The sequence below is a fragment of the Odocoileus virginianus genome, unplaced genomic scaffold (assembly GCF_023699985.2).
Source record: "Odocoileus virginianus isolate 20LAN1187 ecotype Illinois unplaced genomic scaffold, Ovbor_1.2 Unplaced_Scaffold_1, whole genome shotgun sequence".
Lineage (NCBI taxonomy): Eukaryota > Metazoa > Chordata > Mammalia > Artiodactyla > Cervidae > Odocoileus > Odocoileus virginianus.
The window spans coordinates 11,322,698-11,342,292 of NW_027224263.1; the positions used below are offsets into that span (position 1 = coordinate 11,322,698).

General features: G+C 44.1%; 1 protein-coding gene and 1 non-coding gene across 2 annotated transcripts; both read left to right on the forward strand.

Annotated features, from left to right (window-relative positions):
* The first annotated feature begins 10,843 nt into the window (after nucleotides 1-10,843).
* On the forward strand, nucleotides 10,844-12,302 carry LOC110146224 (uncharacterized). Its single transcript, XR_011485883.1, has 4 exons — nucleotides 10,844-11,068; nucleotides 11,418-11,469; nucleotides 11,671-11,810; nucleotides 12,215-12,302. It is a non-coding gene; the product is annotated as an uncharacterized protein (transcript).
* Nucleotides 12,303-12,309: 7 nt separating this feature from the next.
* On the forward strand, nucleotides 12,310-14,062 carry ZCCHC12 (zinc finger CCHC-type containing 12). The gene has a single exon (XM_070462177.1). The coding sequence runs from the start codon at nucleotides 12,334-12,336 to the stop codon at nucleotides 13,540-13,542; it is 1,209 nt and encodes a 402-aa protein (XP_070318278.1). The 5' UTR covers nucleotides 12,310-12,333; the 3' UTR covers nucleotides 13,543-14,062.
* The last annotated feature ends 5,533 nt before the right edge of the window (nucleotides 14,063-19,595 follow it).

Here is a 19,595-nt window from a genome sequence, read left to right on the forward strand (position 1 = left end):
ATTAAAACTCTCCAGAAAGCAGGAAGAGAAGGAACATACCTCAACATAATAAAAGCTATATATGACAAACCCACAGCAAGCATTACCCTCAATGGTGAAAAATTGAAAGCATTTCCCCTGAAATCAGGAACAAGACAAGGGTGCCCACTCTCACCACTACTATTCAACATAGTTTTGGAAGTTTTGGCCACAGCAATCAGAGCAGAAAAAGAAGTAAAAGGAATCCAGATAGGAAAAGAAGAAGTGAAACTCTCGCTGTTTGCAGATGACATGATCTACATAGTAGTACTTCTTAAGAAAGTCAAATCCTCTTCTTTCTTCCTCAGCCCTACTTCCTGTTCACCTCTATGATGTCTTTGACTCTCACTGACAGTTAATACAGAACTTCTTTTCTTTAAATATCTGGAATGAATAACTTGGCTCAGTCCAACATTTTAACAGTTCAATGTAGTCCACATAAACTCACGTGAATGAATTTAATTTTACTGTTTTATAAAAAATAGGACATTTACATAGAAATGTGCACAGAACACATATGTACATTTTAACAAACAAAAAAAAAATGCCTATGTAACCACCAATCAAGGTCAGGAATAAAATACTGGGGAAGCCCGCTGGAGGTTTCAATAAAAACTCCACCCTCACCTGCAGGGTAAACACTATCCTGACTTTATTTAATATGTATACATTTAATATTTCCTTGCTTTCTTTTAGTTTTATGATCTCTGAATACATGTCTGAGCAATATAGTCTCACCTGTGTTTGAGCTTTATATAAATGGATGCATACCACAAGTATTCTTTTTTTAAAAACAGCTTTATTGTGCTACAGTGTGCATCCATAAAATTCATTCTTTTAAGTTGTACAACTCAATGTTTTTAAAAATAATTCAGAGTTGTGCAATCATCATCACAATCATTTTAGAATATTTTTATATCAGCAAATATTTTTATATTTGCAAAAAGAAACCATGGGGAATTCCCTGGCAGTCCAGTGGTTAAGACTCTATATTCCACTGCAAAGGGCATGGGTTCGATCCCTAGTCTGGGAACTAAGATCCTGCATGCTGCCAAGCATGGCCAAAAAAAAGAAAGAAAGAAACTCATTGACAGTCTCCCCCTTTTTCCTCCTCCATCAACTCCTAGCAACCATTGATCTACTTTTGACCTCTACATTTGCCTGTTCTGAACATTTCATATAAATGGAATCATACAATATGTGACCTTTTTGTGACTGGCTTCTTTCATGGATTAGGATAATGTCCCCAAGGTTCATCCATATTGTAACATGTATCAGAACTTCCTTCCTCTTAACTATTCATCAGTTGATGGACATTTGGACTGTTCCCATTTGTTACTAATAGTGTTGTTATGAACATTCATGTACAAGTTTTTATATTGATATACATTTCCATTTCTCTCAGGTATTCACCTAGGAGTGGAATTTTTGCATGATCTGGTAATTCCACATTTAATGATGTTTTGAGGAAATTCCAGACTGTTTTCCAAAGTGGCTGTATTATTTTATATTCCCACCAGCAGTATTTGAGGATTCAAATTTCTCCATGTCCTTGCCAACACTTGTCTCTTTTTTATTACAGACATCTTAGTAGGTATAAAGTGGTATCTCATTGTGGTTTTGATTTGCATTTCCCTCATGATTCATGATGTTGAGCATCTTTTCACATGTTTATTGGCCATTTCTATACCATCCCTGGAGTAATGTTTACCATATGATTTAAGCAATTTCTAAGAACACTTGTCTACTGAATGCAAGGGACTAAAGTTTTCTCTGAAAGAGTGCATGCTCAGTCACTCAGTCGTGTCCAACTCTTTGCAACCCCATGGACTGTAGCCCACCAGGATCCTCTGTCCATGGGATTTTCCAGGCAAGAATACTGGAGTGGGTTGCCATTTATTTGTACTATATGAACTTGCCCAGTATACCAAGCACCCAGGCTTGATCTTATATCTTACAATCACGCTGAACTAGTTTATTCATTCTAGAAGTTTTTTTTTTAATGGTTTCTGTGGTCTTTTCTATATGCAAAATCATGTCCTCTATAATTACTTCTTTTTTTCCAGTCCAGTGCTGTTTACTTCTTTTTCTTGTCTGATTTCCCTGGCTAGAACTCCAGTTCAAGATAGGACATTCTTGACTTGTTGTCTTTATTGCTTTCTATTTCATTAATTTATATTCTTAATTTTATCATTTCATGTTGTCCTAATTTTGTTGGGCTTATACTTTTTGCTTTCTTAAGTCTTGAAATAGATACTTACCACATGGACTTTTAGCCTTTCATCATTGCCAAAAGATACTTTTCCTTCTAAGCACTGTTTTAGCTACATGCTACAAGTTTTGATAAGAGTATTTTCATTATTATTCAACTACAAATTTTTGTAATTTCACTATGATTCTTCTTTGACCAATCTGTTATTTCAGAGTCAGTATCTTAATTTCCAAACATAGAAGTTTTCCAGTTATATTTTCTATTTATTGATTCATAGTTTATTTGCATTATGATCAGATTTCAATTTTTGAAGTGTATTGAGACTTGCTTTCTGTCCTAGTACATGCTCAAATTTTACAAATGTTCTGTATGTGTATTCTATAGTTGTTGGTGTTCTATACATTGGCTATAGCTCAAAATTATTAACTATATTGTTTGAATATAATATATATATTCTATATCCTCAGAGACAATTTTTTTCCTCTCATTGATCAACTATGAGTGTTGTCTATTTCTCCTTTACAAAAGTTAACTTTTCCTTTATGTATTTTGGGATTTTGTCATAAGTGCAAAATCATTCCTGTTGAATTGAACCTTTTATCATTAAAAATAACCTTCTATCTCTGATAATGCTTTTTTGCTTTTAAGTGTATTTTGTCTGATACGAACACAGCTGTACAAGTTTTCTATCACTGAAATGTTATTTGTATGATTTGTCTCTCTCCATCTTTTCTTGTCAACCTATCTGTATCCTTATATTTTGGATTAATCTCTCCTGAAAAGCATATGGGTGTATTTAGTAATTCCTTCTGACAATATTTTTTTAACTTGAGCATGTAGTATAGAAACATTTATAAAATTATTAATATATTTAGGTTTCTGTACTTGTATTGTTTTCATCTATCTTTTTTCCCTTCTATTCTTTTAACCTCTTCTTTCTTGACTTAAAAAAATTGACTCAGAATTTTTTTATTCAATTATTCTGTCACTATTATTATTATTAACTTTGGTCATGCCATGTGGCTTGTGATATTTTGGTTCCCTGACCAGGAATCAAACTTGAACCGTGCCCAATGAGAGCTCAGAGTCCTAATCACTGGACCCCCAGGGAAGTCCCTGTTGCTATTATTTTAATAGTTACATCCTATTAATTCTTATATAGATAGCTACCTTATCAAAGTATAAATTTAATAAATACCTAAATCACTTCTGATATGACACAAGTCTCTTAGAAAAGTTGAACCCATTTATGTCCCTTCTGAAGTCTTTTCTTACTGTATGGTACTTAAAGTTTATTTTTTAAAAAATAGCATAGACTTTTTTTATGATCCCTTCTGTTGTCAATGTTCCCTTACATTGTCCACATACTATGGCTTTTCTTGCTCTTCATTCTTTCCTGCATTTAGTTCTTCCCAAATCATTTTCCTCCTGAAGTACATCCTTTAAAATTTCCATTAGTGCAGTCTGCTGGTAACAAACCCCCTTAGCTTTTGTTTAAAAATATCTTATTTCACCCTCTTGTTGAAGATTTTCATGAAGTATGCTGCCCCCAGGGTCCCATATGGGCAGGATCTCCTATAAGCACCCTCACCCCAGCTTTGACTTCCAGGGCTGAGTCACAGCCCTGGTGTGAAGTGCCTGTAATGCTCTCAGTCCTTTGATGAGGGAACAGTGTCTATCTCAACAAAGTTTCAGGAGAAACTTAAACAGGTAACAGATGAAGGTAAACAGGTAACAGAGAGGAGTAAGGCTGTCAAAAGTAGCTTATACTGTTTCAACTGAAAGCTTTAACTCCTAACCTTCAGGTTTTAAAAGCTTATGTTTTTGAAATTGGAAAATAAAATGTGGCTTCCTCCGAGCCACCAGAGTCTGAATCTTTGCAATTGGAAGTGTCCCCTGACACCTGGCAACAGGAGACCAGAGATAACACTGGAGACCATGATGCTCAATAACCAACATGCTTCTTCTAGCACTACATGGAGTGACCCTGTCTTTGTTCTAACGACCCCACCCAGGCACCATGATACACAATCCATTTTCTTCCAACATTTTGCCAGATCTCTGAGGTCCAGTCTGTCTTTTATGATGCCACCATGTCCAACTGCAGGTCACCTGATTTGGTGATGAAGCTGAGATGGGAATCCGAGTTCTTATCTGCAGAGCCAAAGAATGGAATCCACGAACACTCAAACACTCATGGTAGCAAGTGAATAGGATTTATTAAAGAGGAGGAAAGTACAAAGCTCTCAGCATAGACACTGAGAGGGGTAAAGAGTCCCACAAGGTGGGACTTACAGCAGTTTTTATATCCTTCCTTAAATCACATTATTTCTAACCAATCAATTTAAAGGTCAAGATACTTAACATCTTTATGGCTTCTCTTGATCCTTGGATTAAGTCACCACCCTTTTTCATGCCCTCTGGCCATTTTACCATGGACCAGATGTATGGGCTTAAGATTAATGATCACCAGTTGTTTTTCCCTCAAGCATATGGAACAGAATTTAATTACTGCCCTTCCCTGGATCTGAGTGCTGATAATTTATCAGACTAAAGACACATTCCAGGAATTCAGGACAATGGAGTGGGATGTTTACTGAAAACAAGATTGAGGTCTCAGAGTTCTACACTGACTGCCTAGTAATTTCTACCTTAAAGCTATTTAAATTCAGAACAAGAGGACTTCCCTGGTGAGTGTACAGTGGATAAGAATCTGCCTGCCAATGCAGGGGACATGGGTTCGATCCCTGGTCCAGGAAGATTCCACATGCCATGGAGCAACTAAGCCCATGCCACAACTACTGAGCCTGTGTGCCACAACTACTGAAGCCCATGTGCCCTAGAGCCTATGCTCTGCAACAAGAGAAGCCATCACAATGAGAAGCCCATGCACTGCAATGAAGAGTAGCCTTCTCTTGCCACAACTAGAGAGAGCCTGTGCAAAGCAAGGGAGATCCAGAACAGCCAAAAATGAAAATTATTTCATCAATTAATAAGAAATTCAGAACAAGGGTGTGATGAGAGATTAGGGTCAGATTTCACAGTACTGGGGAGCTGAAGAGAGAGTCTGAAGGTAACCCATAAGCTGCTGCCAGCATTACCCTCATCCCTGCCAGGTGACCAACCTACCTTCTCTCTTCCTCCATCACCCTCCACTCTCCACCACCAGCACCCTACTCTTCTGTCCACAAGATAACAGTTCAGTTCAGTTCAGTTACTCAGTTGTGTCTGACTCTTTGCAACCCCATGAATCGCAGCATGCCAGGCCTCCCTGTCCATCACAAACTCCCAGAGTTTACTCAAACTCATGCCCATCAAGTCGGTGATGCCATCCAGCCATCTCATCCTCTGTCATCCCCTTCTCCTCCTGCCCCCAATCCCTCCCAGCATCAGGGTCTTTTCCAACGAGTCAACTCTTTGCATGAGGTGGCCAAAGTATTGGAGTTTCAGCTTCAGCATCAGTCCTTCCAATGAACACCCAGGACTTATCTCTTTCAGGATGGACTGGTTGGATCTTCTTGCAGTCCAAGGGACTCTCAAGAGTCTTCTCCAACACCACAGTTCAAAAGCATCAATTGCCACAGGGACCTCCTAGTCACAATCTACATGAAGGAAAGTAAACATGCTTTCCTAGAACCAGAAGTAAGGGGAAAGATAGTGTTGTGGGCTGAACTGTGTATCCCCAAAATTCATATGTGGAAGACCTAAGCCCTAGCACCTCGGAATGTGACTGTATTTGGAGATGCACATATGCATGCTCACTCACGTCTGGCTCTTTGTGACCCCATGGACTGTAGCCCTCCAGGCTCCTCTATCCGTGGGACTCTTCTTCCTTTGAAGGAGGTCGCCATTACCGCCATTACCCCTACCATAGTTGGGTCCAAACAACAGGGAGGGAACACAGCCCTGCCCATCAACAGAATAAATTGGATTAAAGATTTACTGAGCATGGCCCCGCCCATCAGAACAAGACCCAGTTTCCCCCACAGTCAGTCTCTCCCATCAGGAAGCTTCCATAAGCCTCTTATCCTTATCCATCAGAGGGCAGACAGAATGAAAACCACAATCACAGAAAACTAACCAAACTGATCACATGGACCACAGCCTTGTCTAACTCAATGAAACGATCAGTCATGCCATGTAGGGCCCGCCAAGACAGAAGGTATCATGGTGGAGAGTTCTGACAAAATGTGGCCCACTGGAGAAGGGAATGGCAAACCACTTCAGTATTCTTGCCTTGAGAACCCCATGAACAGTATGAAAAGGCTAAAAGATATGACACTGAAAGAACTCCCCAGGTTGGTAGGTGCCCCAAATGCTACTGGAGAAGAGTGGAAAAATAACTCCAGAAAGAATGAAGAGATGGAGCCAAAGCAAAAACAATGCCAGCTGTGGATGTGACTGGTGATGGAAGTAAAGTCTGATGCTGTAAAGAACAATACTGCATAGGAACCTGGAATGTTAGGTCCATGAATCAAGGTAAATTGGAAGTGGTCAAACAGGAGATGGCAAGAGTGAACATTGACATTTTAGGAATCAGTGAACTAAAATGGACTGGAATGGGTGAATTTAATTCAGATGACCATTATATCTACTACTGTGGGCAAGAATCCCTTAGAAGAAATGGAGTAGCCCTCATAGTCAACAAAAGAGTCCAAAATGCAGTACTTGGGTACAATCTCAAAAATGACAGAATGATTTCTGTTCATTTCCAAGGCAAGCCATTCAATATCACAGTAATCCAAGTCTATGCCCCAACACCTAATGCCTAAGAAGCTGAATTTACTGGTTCTGCAATGACCTACAAGACTATCTAGAACTAATACCCCCCCCCAAAAAAAAGCTGTCCTTTTCATCATAGGGGACTGAATGCAAAAGTAGGAAGTCAAGAGATACCTGGAGTAACAGGCAAGTTTGGCCTTGGAGTACAAAATGAAGCAGGGCAAAGGCTAAAAGAGTTTTGCCAAAAGAACACACAGGTCATAGCAAACACCCTCTTCCAACAACACAAGAGAAGACTCTACACATGGACATCATCAGATGGTCAATACCAAAATCAGATTGATTATATTCTTTGCAGCTGAAGATGGAGAAGCTCTATACAGTCAGCAAAAACAAGACTGGGAGCTTACTGTGGCTCAGATCATGAACTCCTTATTGCAAAATTCAGACTTAAATTGAAGAAAGTAGGGGAAACCACTAGACCATTCAGGTATGACCTAAATCAAATCCCTTATGATTATACAGTGGAAGTGACAAATAGATTCAAGGGATTAGATCTGATAGAGTGCCTGAAGAACTATGGATGGAGGTTCATGACATTGTACAGGAGGCAGTGATCAAAACCATCTCCAAGAAAAAGAAATGCAAAAAGGTAAAATGGTTGTCTGAGGAGGCCTTACAAATAGCTGAGAAAAGAAGAGAAGCTAAAGGCAAAGGAGAAAAGGAAAGATATACCCATCTGAATGCAGAGTTCCAAAGAATAGCAAGGAGAGATAAGAAAGCCTTCCTCAGTAATCAATGCAAAGAAATAGAGGAAAACAATAGAATGGGAAAGACTAGAGATCTCTTCAAGAAAATTACAGATACCAAGGGAACATTTCATGCAAAGATGGGTACAACAAAGGACAGAAATGGTATAGAACTAACAGAAGCAGATGATACTAAGAAGAGGTGGCAAGAATACACAGAAGAATGATACAAAACAGATAACTACAAGGGTATGATTATTCACCTAGAAGCCAGACATCCTGGAGTGCAAAGTTAAGTGGGCCTTAGGAAGCATCACTGCAAACAAAGCTAGTGGAGGTGATGGAATTCCAGCTGAGCTATTTCAAATCCTAAAAGATGATGCTGTGAAAGTGCTGCACTCAATATGCCAGCAAATTTGGAAAACTCAGCAGTGGCCACAGGACTGGAAAAGGTCAGTTTTCATTCCAATCCCAAAGAAAAGCAATGCCAAAGAATGTTCAAACTACTGCACAATTGTATTCATCTCACACACTAGCAAAGTAATGCTCAAAATTCTCCAAGCTAGGCTTCAATAGTACATGAACTGAAGAACTTCCAGATGTTCAAGCTGGATTTAGAAAAGGCAGAGAAACCAGAGATCAAATTGCCAACATCCGTTGGATCATTGAAAAAGTAAGAGAGTTCCAGAAAAATATCTACTTCTGCTTTATTGACTATGCCAAAGCCTTTGACTATGTGGATCACAACAAACTGTGGAAAATTCTTAAAGAGATGGGAATACCAGACCACCTTACCTGCCTCCTGAGAAACCTGTATTCAGGTCAAGAAGCAACAGTTAGAACCAGACATGGAACAACAGACTGGTTCCAAATTGGGAAAGGAGTATGTCAAGGCTGTATATTGTCACCCTGTTTATTTAACTTATATTCAGAGTACATCATGTGAAATGCCGGGCTGGTTGAAGCACAAGCTGGAATCAAGATTGCCGGGAAAAATATCAATAACCTTAGATATGCAGATGATACCACCCTTATGGCAGAAAGCAAGAGGAACTAAAGAGCCCCTTGATGAAAGTTAAAGAGGAGAGTGAAAAAAGCTGACTTAAAAGTCAACATTCAAAAATGAAGATCAAGGCACCTGGTCCCATCACTTCATGACAAATAAATGCGGAAACAATTGAAATAGTGACAGACTTTATATTCTTGGACTCCAAAATCACTGTAGATGGTGACTGCAGTCATGAAATTAAAAGACACTTGCTCCTTGGGAGAAAAGTTATGACCAACCTAGACAAGTTAATAAAAAGCAGACATTACTTTGTCAACACAGGTCTGTCTAGTCAAAGCTATGGTTTTTCCAGTAGTCATGTATAGATGTATGAGTTGGACTATAAAGAATGCTGAGCGTCAAAGAATTGATGCTTTTAAACTGTGGCATTGGAGAAGACTCTTGAGAGTCCCTTGGACTGCAAGATGAAACCAGTCAATCCTAAAGGAAATCAGTCCTGAATATTCATTAGAAGGACTGATGCTGAAGCTGAAGCTCTAATACTTTGGCCACCTGATGCAAAGAACTGACTCATTGGAAAAGACCCTGATGCTGGGAAAGATTGAAGACAGGAGGAGAAGGGGACGACAGAGGATGAGATGGTTGGATGGCATCACTGACTCGATGGACATGAGTTTGAGCAAGCTCTGGGAGTTGGTGATGGACAGGGAAGCCTGGCATGCTGCAGTCCACGGGGTTGCAAAGAGTTGGACATGACTGAATGACTGAACTGAACTGAACTGAACTGAACAGTAAAGACTCTTTCACTTTATAAGGTAACATTGGAAGGTTCCAGCACTTAGGACTTGATATATTTGGGTGAACATTATTCAGTCTCCTACAGAATCCAAAACCTTTGCAAACAATTTCAGGAAGATCATGGACTCCAGGAAGAATATCTGCTCTGTCGTTGCATGTCAGCATAGGTATGCTGTGAACATATGCACTGGAAGTTCAGTTCAGTCGTGTCTGACTCTTTGCGACCCCATGAACTGTAGCATGCCAGGCTTCCCTGTCTTTCACCATCTCCTGGAGCTTGCTCAAACTCATGTCCATTGAGTCAGTGATGCCATCCAGTCCTCTGTTGTCCCCTTCTCCTCCTGCCTTCTATCTTTCCCAGCATCAGGGTCTTTTCCAATGAGTTGGCTGTTCACATCAGGTGGCCAAAGTATTGGAGCTTCAGCTTCAGCATCAGTCCTTCCAGAGATATGTTGGAAGCAGGTCTATTATTCACCATCCTCTTGACACCTCCAAATCAAATACAGTGTTTTTTTTTTTCTCTAAAAAAGTAGAAATAGAGATACAGATGTACAGAACAAATGGATGGACACCAAAAGGGGACAGGAGGGGGCATGAACTGGGAGATTGGGATTGACATATATACACTACTATGTATAAAATAGATAACTAATGAGAACCTACTGTGTAACACAGGGAACTCTGCTCAATATTCTGGTGACCAAGAGGGGATATATGTATAGATTCACTCTGCTGTACAACAGAAACTAACATAGCATCGTATAGCAACTAAACACCAATTAAAAAAATACAACCCCCCACCCTCCAGCTCTAGCCCTAGTAAGTCAGAATCTCCCAAAGGCCAGGCCCAGGAATCTGCATTTCCAATAAGCACCCCAAAATTATTGAGGCAGCCAGCCTTGCACACATCCTTTAGTGAGTATTGGTTAAACAGTCTGAGGGCACAAGTATCCTCACTTAAATGGACGCAGTACTGCCACCTCCTTCACAGTAAAAAAAAAAAAAGAAAAAAAAAAAAAAGTCTGTGTAAGCTATTTGCACAAAGAAAACGCTAACGCTTTTATTTTCCACTCCCCCGATACAAAGGTGAAGAACTTTTACTGCTTATTTGATTTGGATTCCGCCTCATGTTTAATGCACCTGGCTCCAAGGCCCAAAGTTGAACCGACAGAGAGGGAGAAGGGAAGACTCGAGAAAACTCCAGTTCCCACAACCAAGCCGCACTTGACCTCGCGGGGACCTGCTGCTCATCTCCACCCTCCGCCGCTAGCGAGCATTTGTATCCCGCCCGAGGCTGCGCGGGAAGCCCGCCCCCGCGCCCCGTTGATTGGCCGCGCCCGCCCGCCCGTCACGCTCTTTTGTCTCGGTTAGCTGAGGATAAAAGCTGCCGCGGCAGCCGTGGGAACTGCTGCCTCGACTCGGCTACCAGTCTCAGGGTGGTCCCGGCTAACTCAGCGGCTGAGGAGGCGCCAATCTTTTTCCCCTGCAGGGCCGCGGAGACCGAAGGCGGAGACGCAGCTGTCGACGCCAAAGCGCCCGGTGCCCACCAGCCCAACACAGGTAAAGAAAGGGGGGCGCGATTGCCCCGCGCGGAGAGAGCGGGGGGAAGCCCTACCAGGACTGGCGGCTCCCAGTTTAGGGAATGGAGGACTGCGCGGCAGGGGAAGGAGCCCTCCCGCGGCCTGGCTGCACTGAGGGAGGAGGTGGGGTTCCACTGGATGCTGCCGAATGGGTAGGATTTGCCTGGATTGAGAAAGGGGGCGTTTTCAGGGGGAGGGGGCAAGGGGCGTGTTTGGGAGGTGGGAGAATCGCAAACTGCCTTGAACCCCCTTTGCATCTCCTCATTCCTTCCGGCGGGAGGAATATGTGGGTGTGCGTCTCCAACTCCGATTCTCTTTCTCGGTGGCAGGCCACCAGAGCCGAAGCTGAACTTGAATTCTGTGCGGCTGATTACAGAGCTGGTAGGACGACGATTTCCCCGGGGGAAATGGAATGGGGGGCCTTCTTTGGCTTGTATTCAGAAGGTGGGAGAAGGAATTTTCCCCCTGGCTGCTGTGGAGGCCGCGGGGTGGGGGGCGGGGGGCGGGGAGGAGGAAGCGGGATGAGGAATGAGGCTGTTTCTGACCCTTCGCCTCCCTGCACTGCCCTCTGCGGCGGCGCAGTCTTGACGCCCTGAGGTCCCAGAACGGCGACCCCCGGTGGACAGCGATCGGTTGAAGCCCGGAGGCGAACTTTCCCACGGAGGCCACCCGTTGCAGAAGCTGGAAGTGAAATAAAGGCGCGCACTTGCTCCTGAGCTCCTGTAAGAATCTGAGAAATAGCGGGGCGGGGTGGGGAGTGGACTTTAAGAAGGGGGTGTGGTTGAGACCGGCGATCAAGAGGTTAATGAGATCTTGTTTATTCCCGCAAATCTGTGACCGCTGTACTCTATTTTGAGAGCCCACTATCCTCTCCATACACTATTACACTTAGAATTAGAAGCAACAGTTGCCGTCCCTCTTGAAGGAACGGAGGGAAGGGATAGAAGTGGCTGTAAGAAGCATCGTGCTAACACGAGACACCGGCTGGCTCCGTGAGGTTTAATTGCCAGTCTCCTGGACGATATTTTTAGAGTAGTGGGCAGATATAAAATGTACTGCAGGGTATTCAGGAAGGGAGAAAATAACCCCTGCTCCCATCTTTTGTTTCGTTTGTTTCTTTTTTCAGTTTCTACTGAGGTAGGAGAACGACAGAATCCCCCAGGACGCCTGCAGATTAGGCTTTTTGTAAAAGCCTTGTTAACATTTAGAGACCCGAACATTTAGAGACCCGGTCATCGTCCCGTCATGACTAGCATCATTGCGCGCGTGGGTAACAGCCGGCGGCAGAACGCACCCTTGCCACCTTGGGCCCATTCTATGCTAAGGTCTATGGAGAGGAGTCTTGGTCCTTTAATGGCCATCCTGGCAGAGAGAAACCTGAAATTGTTCTCGGGGAGGGTGGTGCCAGCCCATGGGGAAGAAACCCTTGAGAACTGGCTGATCCAAGTCAATGAGGTCTTGCCAGATTGGAATATGTCTGAAGAGGAAAAGCTCAGGCGCTTGATTAAAACCCTGAGGGGCCCCGCACGGGAAGTGATGCTTTTGCTGCAGGCGGCCAACCCCAACCTCAGCGTGGCAGATTTCTTGCACGCCATGAAATTGGTGTTTGGGGAGTCTGAAAGCAGTGTGACTGCTCATAGTAAATTTTTTAACACCCTGCAGGTGCAAGGGGAGAAAGCCTCCCTTTATGTGATCCGTTTAGAGGTGCAGCTCCAGAATGCTATTCAGGCAGGGATCATAGCTCAGAGAGATGCCAACCAGTCTCGCCTGCACCAGTTCCTTTTAGGGGCCGAGCTGAATGGGGACCTGCGCTTCAGGCTGAAGAATCTTCTCAGGATGTATGCAAATGAGCAGGAGTGTCTCCCCAGTTTCCTGGAGTTAATCAGGATGATAAGGGAGGAAGAGGATTGGGATGACACTTTCATTAAACAGAAGCGGGCCAAGAGATCTGAGTCAGTGGTGGCAAGGGCAACTAGCCCAGTGGCACTTGGGGGCTCCCCACCCACAGTGATTGATAATAAAGACTGTAACGTGATCGAGATAGATGATACCCCCAATGACTCAGATGAGGATGTGATCCTGGTGGAGGAGTCCCAGGATCTTCCACTTTCATTCTCGGATTCTCCTCCCCCCAGATACAGGGCCAGACTTCAGGATCAAGTGCTAATCATTGATTCCCCCAACAATTCCCAGCCTCCATCTCCTTGCACCAGTGGGGGTTCTGGGTATAAGAATGATGGTCCTGGGAATATGTGTAGAACCAGGAAACGAAAACACATAATTTGCTGTTCATATTGTGGTGAAGACGGCCACTCAAAGGAAAGCTGTGACAACGAGAGCAACAAGGCCCAGATGTTTGAAAATCTGATCATCACCCTGCAGGAGCTGGCACATAGCGAGGAGAGGTCAAGAGAGGCCCCTGTCGAACCCAGTGACCCTTTCGAGCTACAGTGAGGTGCTAGCCCCCAGCTTTAAGTGAACCCTAACCTATATGCAGAGTCCAGCAATGGGAAAAATGGGGGGAGGATGCTTCTAATCACATAAATTAATCCACAAAGCAGCTTTCTTTTGGGGTGAAGGATGGAGGGTCTTGAATATTGGTATAGTGGAGGGAGATGGCCTGACCTCCATCCTTGCTACTAATCCCCTGCTGCCTAATCCTAATCCTCTGTGCGTGCTGCTTTCCTTGATGCCTTTATTCTCTTTGTGAAAGTGATATAATTCATTGTTAAATATTAAAACAGTAAAGACAAATGCAAAACATACAAATTACCCCAAACCCTTCAACCCTTAAATAACCGTTGTCAACCCTTTGATGAATGTCCTTCTAGGTAGTTCCATTTACCTATGTACCCAGACAGATATATGTATAGATAACAGTGAGCAAATATAAGTGTTGTTCTAAAGTCTGTATTTTTTCAGCAAATAATATATGTTGTGAGCTTCTTTCTATATCAATAAATAGCAGCAGCTAGTTTACTGTCTGTATTATTTTAGGAAGAAGTAAAGAAAAAAAGGAATAAGAAAACAGTGAAAAGCTATAAACGGGGGGGGGGGGTTATACACTGAGGTGGGGTTTTGATAAACTTCCACTTTGCAGATGAGGAAAAGGGAAGAAGAAATGGGCTGAAATCTTCCCCAGAGGTAAATGGACAGAGCCCCTTACCACAGCTGACCTGTCCCTTAGGTCATAGAGCCAAACTGTGGCACCCGCTAGTTGACAATGTTCAAAGGCTTTCTTCTCTAACATACGCAGAAGATTCTGACAGTGGGGGAGGCTGGTGCTGAGGTAATAGCCCAAACGGAGGATGCCAGGGGTCCATTCCTGATTACTTTGGGGAGGGGGCAGCTCTCCCTGCTCTGGGCGGGTTTCTGACATCGCCCTTGCCATGGCTTCTCCCCGTCCAGGTCACAAAAGGAAATCTCTCCTGTGGGCTGACGCGGCCCCTCCCCCACCCTGCTCCCCCAGTTAAGGAAGCAGAGAGCAGCTACTGGTGGGAGCCAGCGTCAGGGGGCTCAGCCCCCAGAAGCCCTGAAGTGACATGTTACAGTACACTGGCAGTCCAATGACTTCAAGGCAACCCCGCTCAATCCTGCAACTGAGAATAGCTGGGGAGGGATGAAAAGCAATATAGTTGCCCATACACATGAAGGAACACGTGGTCAGAAAGCCTTCCACATTATTTTAGTGGAGTGGAGGACATTCATGGCCTGGAAAGAAGAAGCAGGGCAGGGGGTGGAGGGGTGGGGAACACCTTCCCAGGAACTTGCCCTGTCCCTTCTCCCGATCTCATATTGGAGATATTGAAGGGGGTTAAAGAGGACTCCTCTGACCTCAGACCCCAAGGTCCTTACGCTTCTTGTAGGTGTATAAATACCTCTGTGAGCAGCACAGGGCTGGGGGCACGGGAGTGGGGAGGACTGCATTTAAGACTGGGGGGGGGGAAGGAATGGGCACACCTGAGGACCTGAAGGAGCTGATGTACAGGAAATCAGTGCTCCTCAGAGCCAAGAGGAGGGAGCCCAGCGGCTGGAGAGGGTGTGCCAGGGGCTAAAGAGTAAGAGGAGAGCAAGTGAGGGCCCATCAGGGACACTCACAGGAGACTGACAGTGATGGGAAGGCTAGTCATCACAGACCCCCGGGCTGTGTATACAACTCCAGGCTGAGGGTACCAGCAATGCACTGGTTGATGTGCCCAGAGAGAGACAGTGGGGTTCCCATTGTGTTAGCAACTGAGAGAGGAAGGAGAGGGAGACACCAGGTGCTGTAAGAAGCCAGTGCAGCCTCTCCTGGACTGTCAAGCCTCCGGAACCTGCTTAGAAAGAACACCCTACCCCCCACCCCCAGGCACATTCTCCATCGGTGGAGAGGGTATAGGCTCAGCCTCCCTTGTTCTGCCATCACCCCTCCCCTGGACCCCAGCATCCCAGGTTTGGCTTAAGCCTCAGCCTCCTTAACCCTCCTGACCAGAGGGAGACTGGGAGGGCCTCTCTGCCTTGGACCCTTTAGCTGAGAACCGGCCCAGCGTGCAGACTCCAGAGGCACTCTCCTTGCATCCATCCCTGGCACTTCTGGGACCCTGGTAGCCACCACCATCTCTCCAGAGCCAAAGGGGACCCCCTCCCTCACCTCCAGGCAAGAGGCAGCTCCACTCAGGCCCCCAAAGCCATATGGACCCCCAACATTTCCCAGATCATATAGAGTTGGAAAAGTCCCTGATGCTGGGAAAGATTGAGGGCAGAAGAAGAGGGTGTCAGAGGATGAGATGGCTGGATGGCATCACTGATGCAATGGACATGAACTTGGGCAAACTCTGGGAGATGGTGAGGGACAGGGAGGCCTGGCGTGCTGCAGTCCATGGGGTTGCAAAGAGTTGGACATGACTGGGCAACTGAACAACAACAATAACATAGAATTTAACCTTTAATTCTTCTCTACCTCTCCATCTCTGCTATTTTCTTAATTTTACTTTATAAACACTTGTTGAATATTTGCCCAAAGATACACTCTATGTTGCCATGTCTCTCTAGTATCCAGTAGAAGAGAGAGCTGAAATAAGACAAAAATAAATCCTGCCCACTTCACTAACCTCCTTTTCACTGGAGTTAGCTTGGGAGTTCAGTTAGACCACTGCTTTGAAAATATGTTCTGTGATTCACCCCCTTTTTCTTCCCTCTTTCATCCTCCTCTCTGGTGTATGAATTTGAGACTGTCTACATTTTTATTTCACCAACCTGATGTCATCTGACATTTCTTTTCTGTTTCACTTTGTGTGACACTGGCTTTTCCTTTACTTGAGAAATACATATTCTCCCTAATTAGGAGACATGGACCCAATGCCTGAGCATTCAGATCAGACTAATGGGGTTAGCCAAAAAAAGCCTTCATTTCAAACTGTAAGCTTCTTTCTTCCTTTCTGCCTTCATTCTCATTGGTCGCTAAGAGATGAAAATCACTCTTTTGTCTTGTCAGAAGAAACCGGCCTTTCTGCACTAAGGATCCCTCCTTCCTGGCATTCTTTTCCCTTGGTTTCCATGAGACAGGTTCCCCCTTCCCTGACCTCTTTGGTGCCTGGTTCTCAGTTTACTTTGCTGAATCTTCTTCCTTTTCTTGATCTTTCCTTGCTGCTGCTGCTGCTTCAGTCGTGTCCGACTCTGTGCGACCCCATGGACAGCAGCCCACCAGGCTCCTCTGTCCACGGAATTCTCTAGGCAAGAGTACTGGAGTGGGTTGCCATTTCCTTTTCCATGATAGTAATCAAAATCAAAATCATTACAATTATGATTTAAGAGCTTATTGCATGCCTGTACCAAGTCCTTTATTAGCAGGCCCCAGCCTTTTTAGAACCAGGGACCAGTTTCATGGAGACAATTTTCCTATGGTGGAGGGAAGTGGCTGGTTTTGGGATGATTCAAGTATATTACATTTATTGTGCACTTTATTTCTATTATTATTACATCAGTTCCACCTCAGATCATCAGGCATTAGATCCCAGAGGTTGGGGGTGCCCACTTTAAATGCATGCACTCCTTTAGCCCTCACATCAATTCCATAAAATAGGTATTACTATTAGCACATGTTTCAGATGAGGAAAGGGCTTCCCAGGTGGCTCAGCAGTAAACAATCTGTCTGCAATGCAGGAGACACGGGTTTGATCCCTGGATTAAGAAGATCCCCTGGAGAAGGAAATGGCAACCCACTCCAATATTCTTGCCTGGGAAATCCCACGGACAGAGGAGCCTGGCTGGCTACAGTCCATGGGGTCCCAAAGAGTTGGATACGACTAAGTGACTAAACAACAACAACAACAAAAACAGATGAGGAAACACACTGCAAAGTTAAATAAACTTGCCTAGGGGTATGCAGCTAGTTAGTGGTGGAGCCAGAGGTCACACTCTAGGGTGGGAAGCCTACACTTCTTACGTGTCTTAGCTCTCCTGTGTACACAGCACCCTACAATGTAGGTGCTGCTGAAGCTGCCTATGAACAGGAAACTGAAGTTTCTAAATTCAGGATGATAAGACCTGCCTTGCCCAGGTGCTTGGTGTATGAGTGATTAGCATCAGGCTTTCAAGAAATGGTAACTATTACTCGGTTAGAATGCATGATTCTGCTACAGAAGGAAGGATGGGGGAAAGTAAATGCTGTCTTTGCTAAGCAGACAGTGCTTATTCAATGATAATCTGACACTGTAACAGTTGGGCTCTAGGAGTTGTGCCGAGCCTGGCCCCTGGCAGGCACAGGAGTGAAATCAAAAATGCCAGAGTGTTTAGTGGGCTTCCCTGGTGGCTCAGTGGTAAAAAATCTGCCTGCCAATGCAGGAGATGTGGATTGATTAGATCCCTGGGTTGGGAAGATCCCCTGGAGGAGGAAATGGCAACCCACTCCAGTATTCTTGCCTGGAAAATCTCATGGACAGAGGAGCCTGGTGGGCTACAGTCCATGGGGCTGCAAAAGAGTTGGACATGACTGAATGACTAAACAACCACAACAGCCACAACAAATATATATATACACAATATATATATATACATGTGTATATATATATTAATATATACATACACAGTAGGATATTACTCAGTCATAAGAAGAATGAAACATTGCCATTTGAAGCAACATGGATGCAGCTAGAGATTATCATACTAAGTGAAGTTGTAAGTCAGAAAGAGAAAGACAAACACTATATGACAAGGGTCCCCAACCTCCAGGCTGTGGACTGGTACCTCCTGTCAGATCAGTGGCGGCATTAGATCAGAAATAAAGTGCACAAGACATGTAATGCAAGCCTAGTCAGTGGGAAAATTGTGTTCCATGAAATCTGTCCCCAGTGTCAAAAAGGTTGGGGACTACTGCCATATGATATTACTTATACGTGAAATCTAAAGTATAATATGGGCTTCTAGTATTCTTGCCTGGAGAATCCCATGGACAGAGAAGCCTGGTGGGCTACAGTCCATGGGGTCACAAAGAGTTGGACATGACTGAGCGACTAAGCACAGCACAGCACAGGGATCTTGATGGGCTTCCCAGGTGGTGCTAGTGGTAAAGAACCTGTCTGCCAATGCAGAAGATGTAAGAGATGCAGGTTCGATCCCTGAGTGAAGAAGATCCCCTGGAGGAGGACACAGAAACCCACTCCAGTATTCTTGCCTGGAGAATCCCATGGACAGAGGAGCCTGGCGGGCTACAGTCATGGGGTCGCAAAGAATTGGACATGACTGAGTAAGCAGCCCCCCACACAAAATATAACACAAACAAACCTATCTATGAAACAGAATCATGGACACAGAGAACAGACTGGTGGTTGCCAAGAGGGAGGGGGGTGGGGGAAGGATGGAGTAGGAAGTTGAGGTTAGCCAATGTAAGCAGATTGCACATTCTATCATGTGTGGAATGAACAAACAAGGTCCTCCTTATACCACAGGGATCTATATTTGCTATCCTATGGTAAAGCATAATGGAAATGAATACATAAAAAAGAAATATAAAACTGAATCACTTTGCAGTACAGTAGAAATTAACACATTATAAGTCAATAATAAATAAATAAAACTGCACGCCTGGACTAGCATTCTCATTCTGTTTTCCCTCCTCTGTTTGCCCATCACATGCCTCTCTTCTAGCACACCACATAATTTACTGATTTATTATATTATTTGTTTATTCCTGTCTATCCCCCACTAGACTAAACATTTTAGTCTGCTTAGTTCACTGTGGTATCCCCAGGTCCTAGAATAATACCTGGAACATAAGCTGGATTTCAATAAATGCTTGTGAATGGAACAAATCAAGTGCTTGGCACACAGTAGGTACACAGAGAATGGCAACCTTTATTATTGCTACACTCCCAGAACAAATGTTATTGGAGGGGAGTCAGTCAAGGAAGGAACAGTGTATACTGCTGAACTGCCATCCATCGAGTTGATGAGATCAGGAACCTGGGAGACATTCTAAATCAACTGCTTGCTTCTCTCTCTCCCACTCACTCTCTGCGACTTGTTAGTTG

Bases quoted from the DNA above. Each gene is read 5' to 3' on its own strand.
- ZCCHC12 (XM_070462177.1), top strand. From the start codon at position 12,334: ATGACTAGCATCATTGCGCGCGTGGGTAACAGCCGGCGGCAGAACGCA.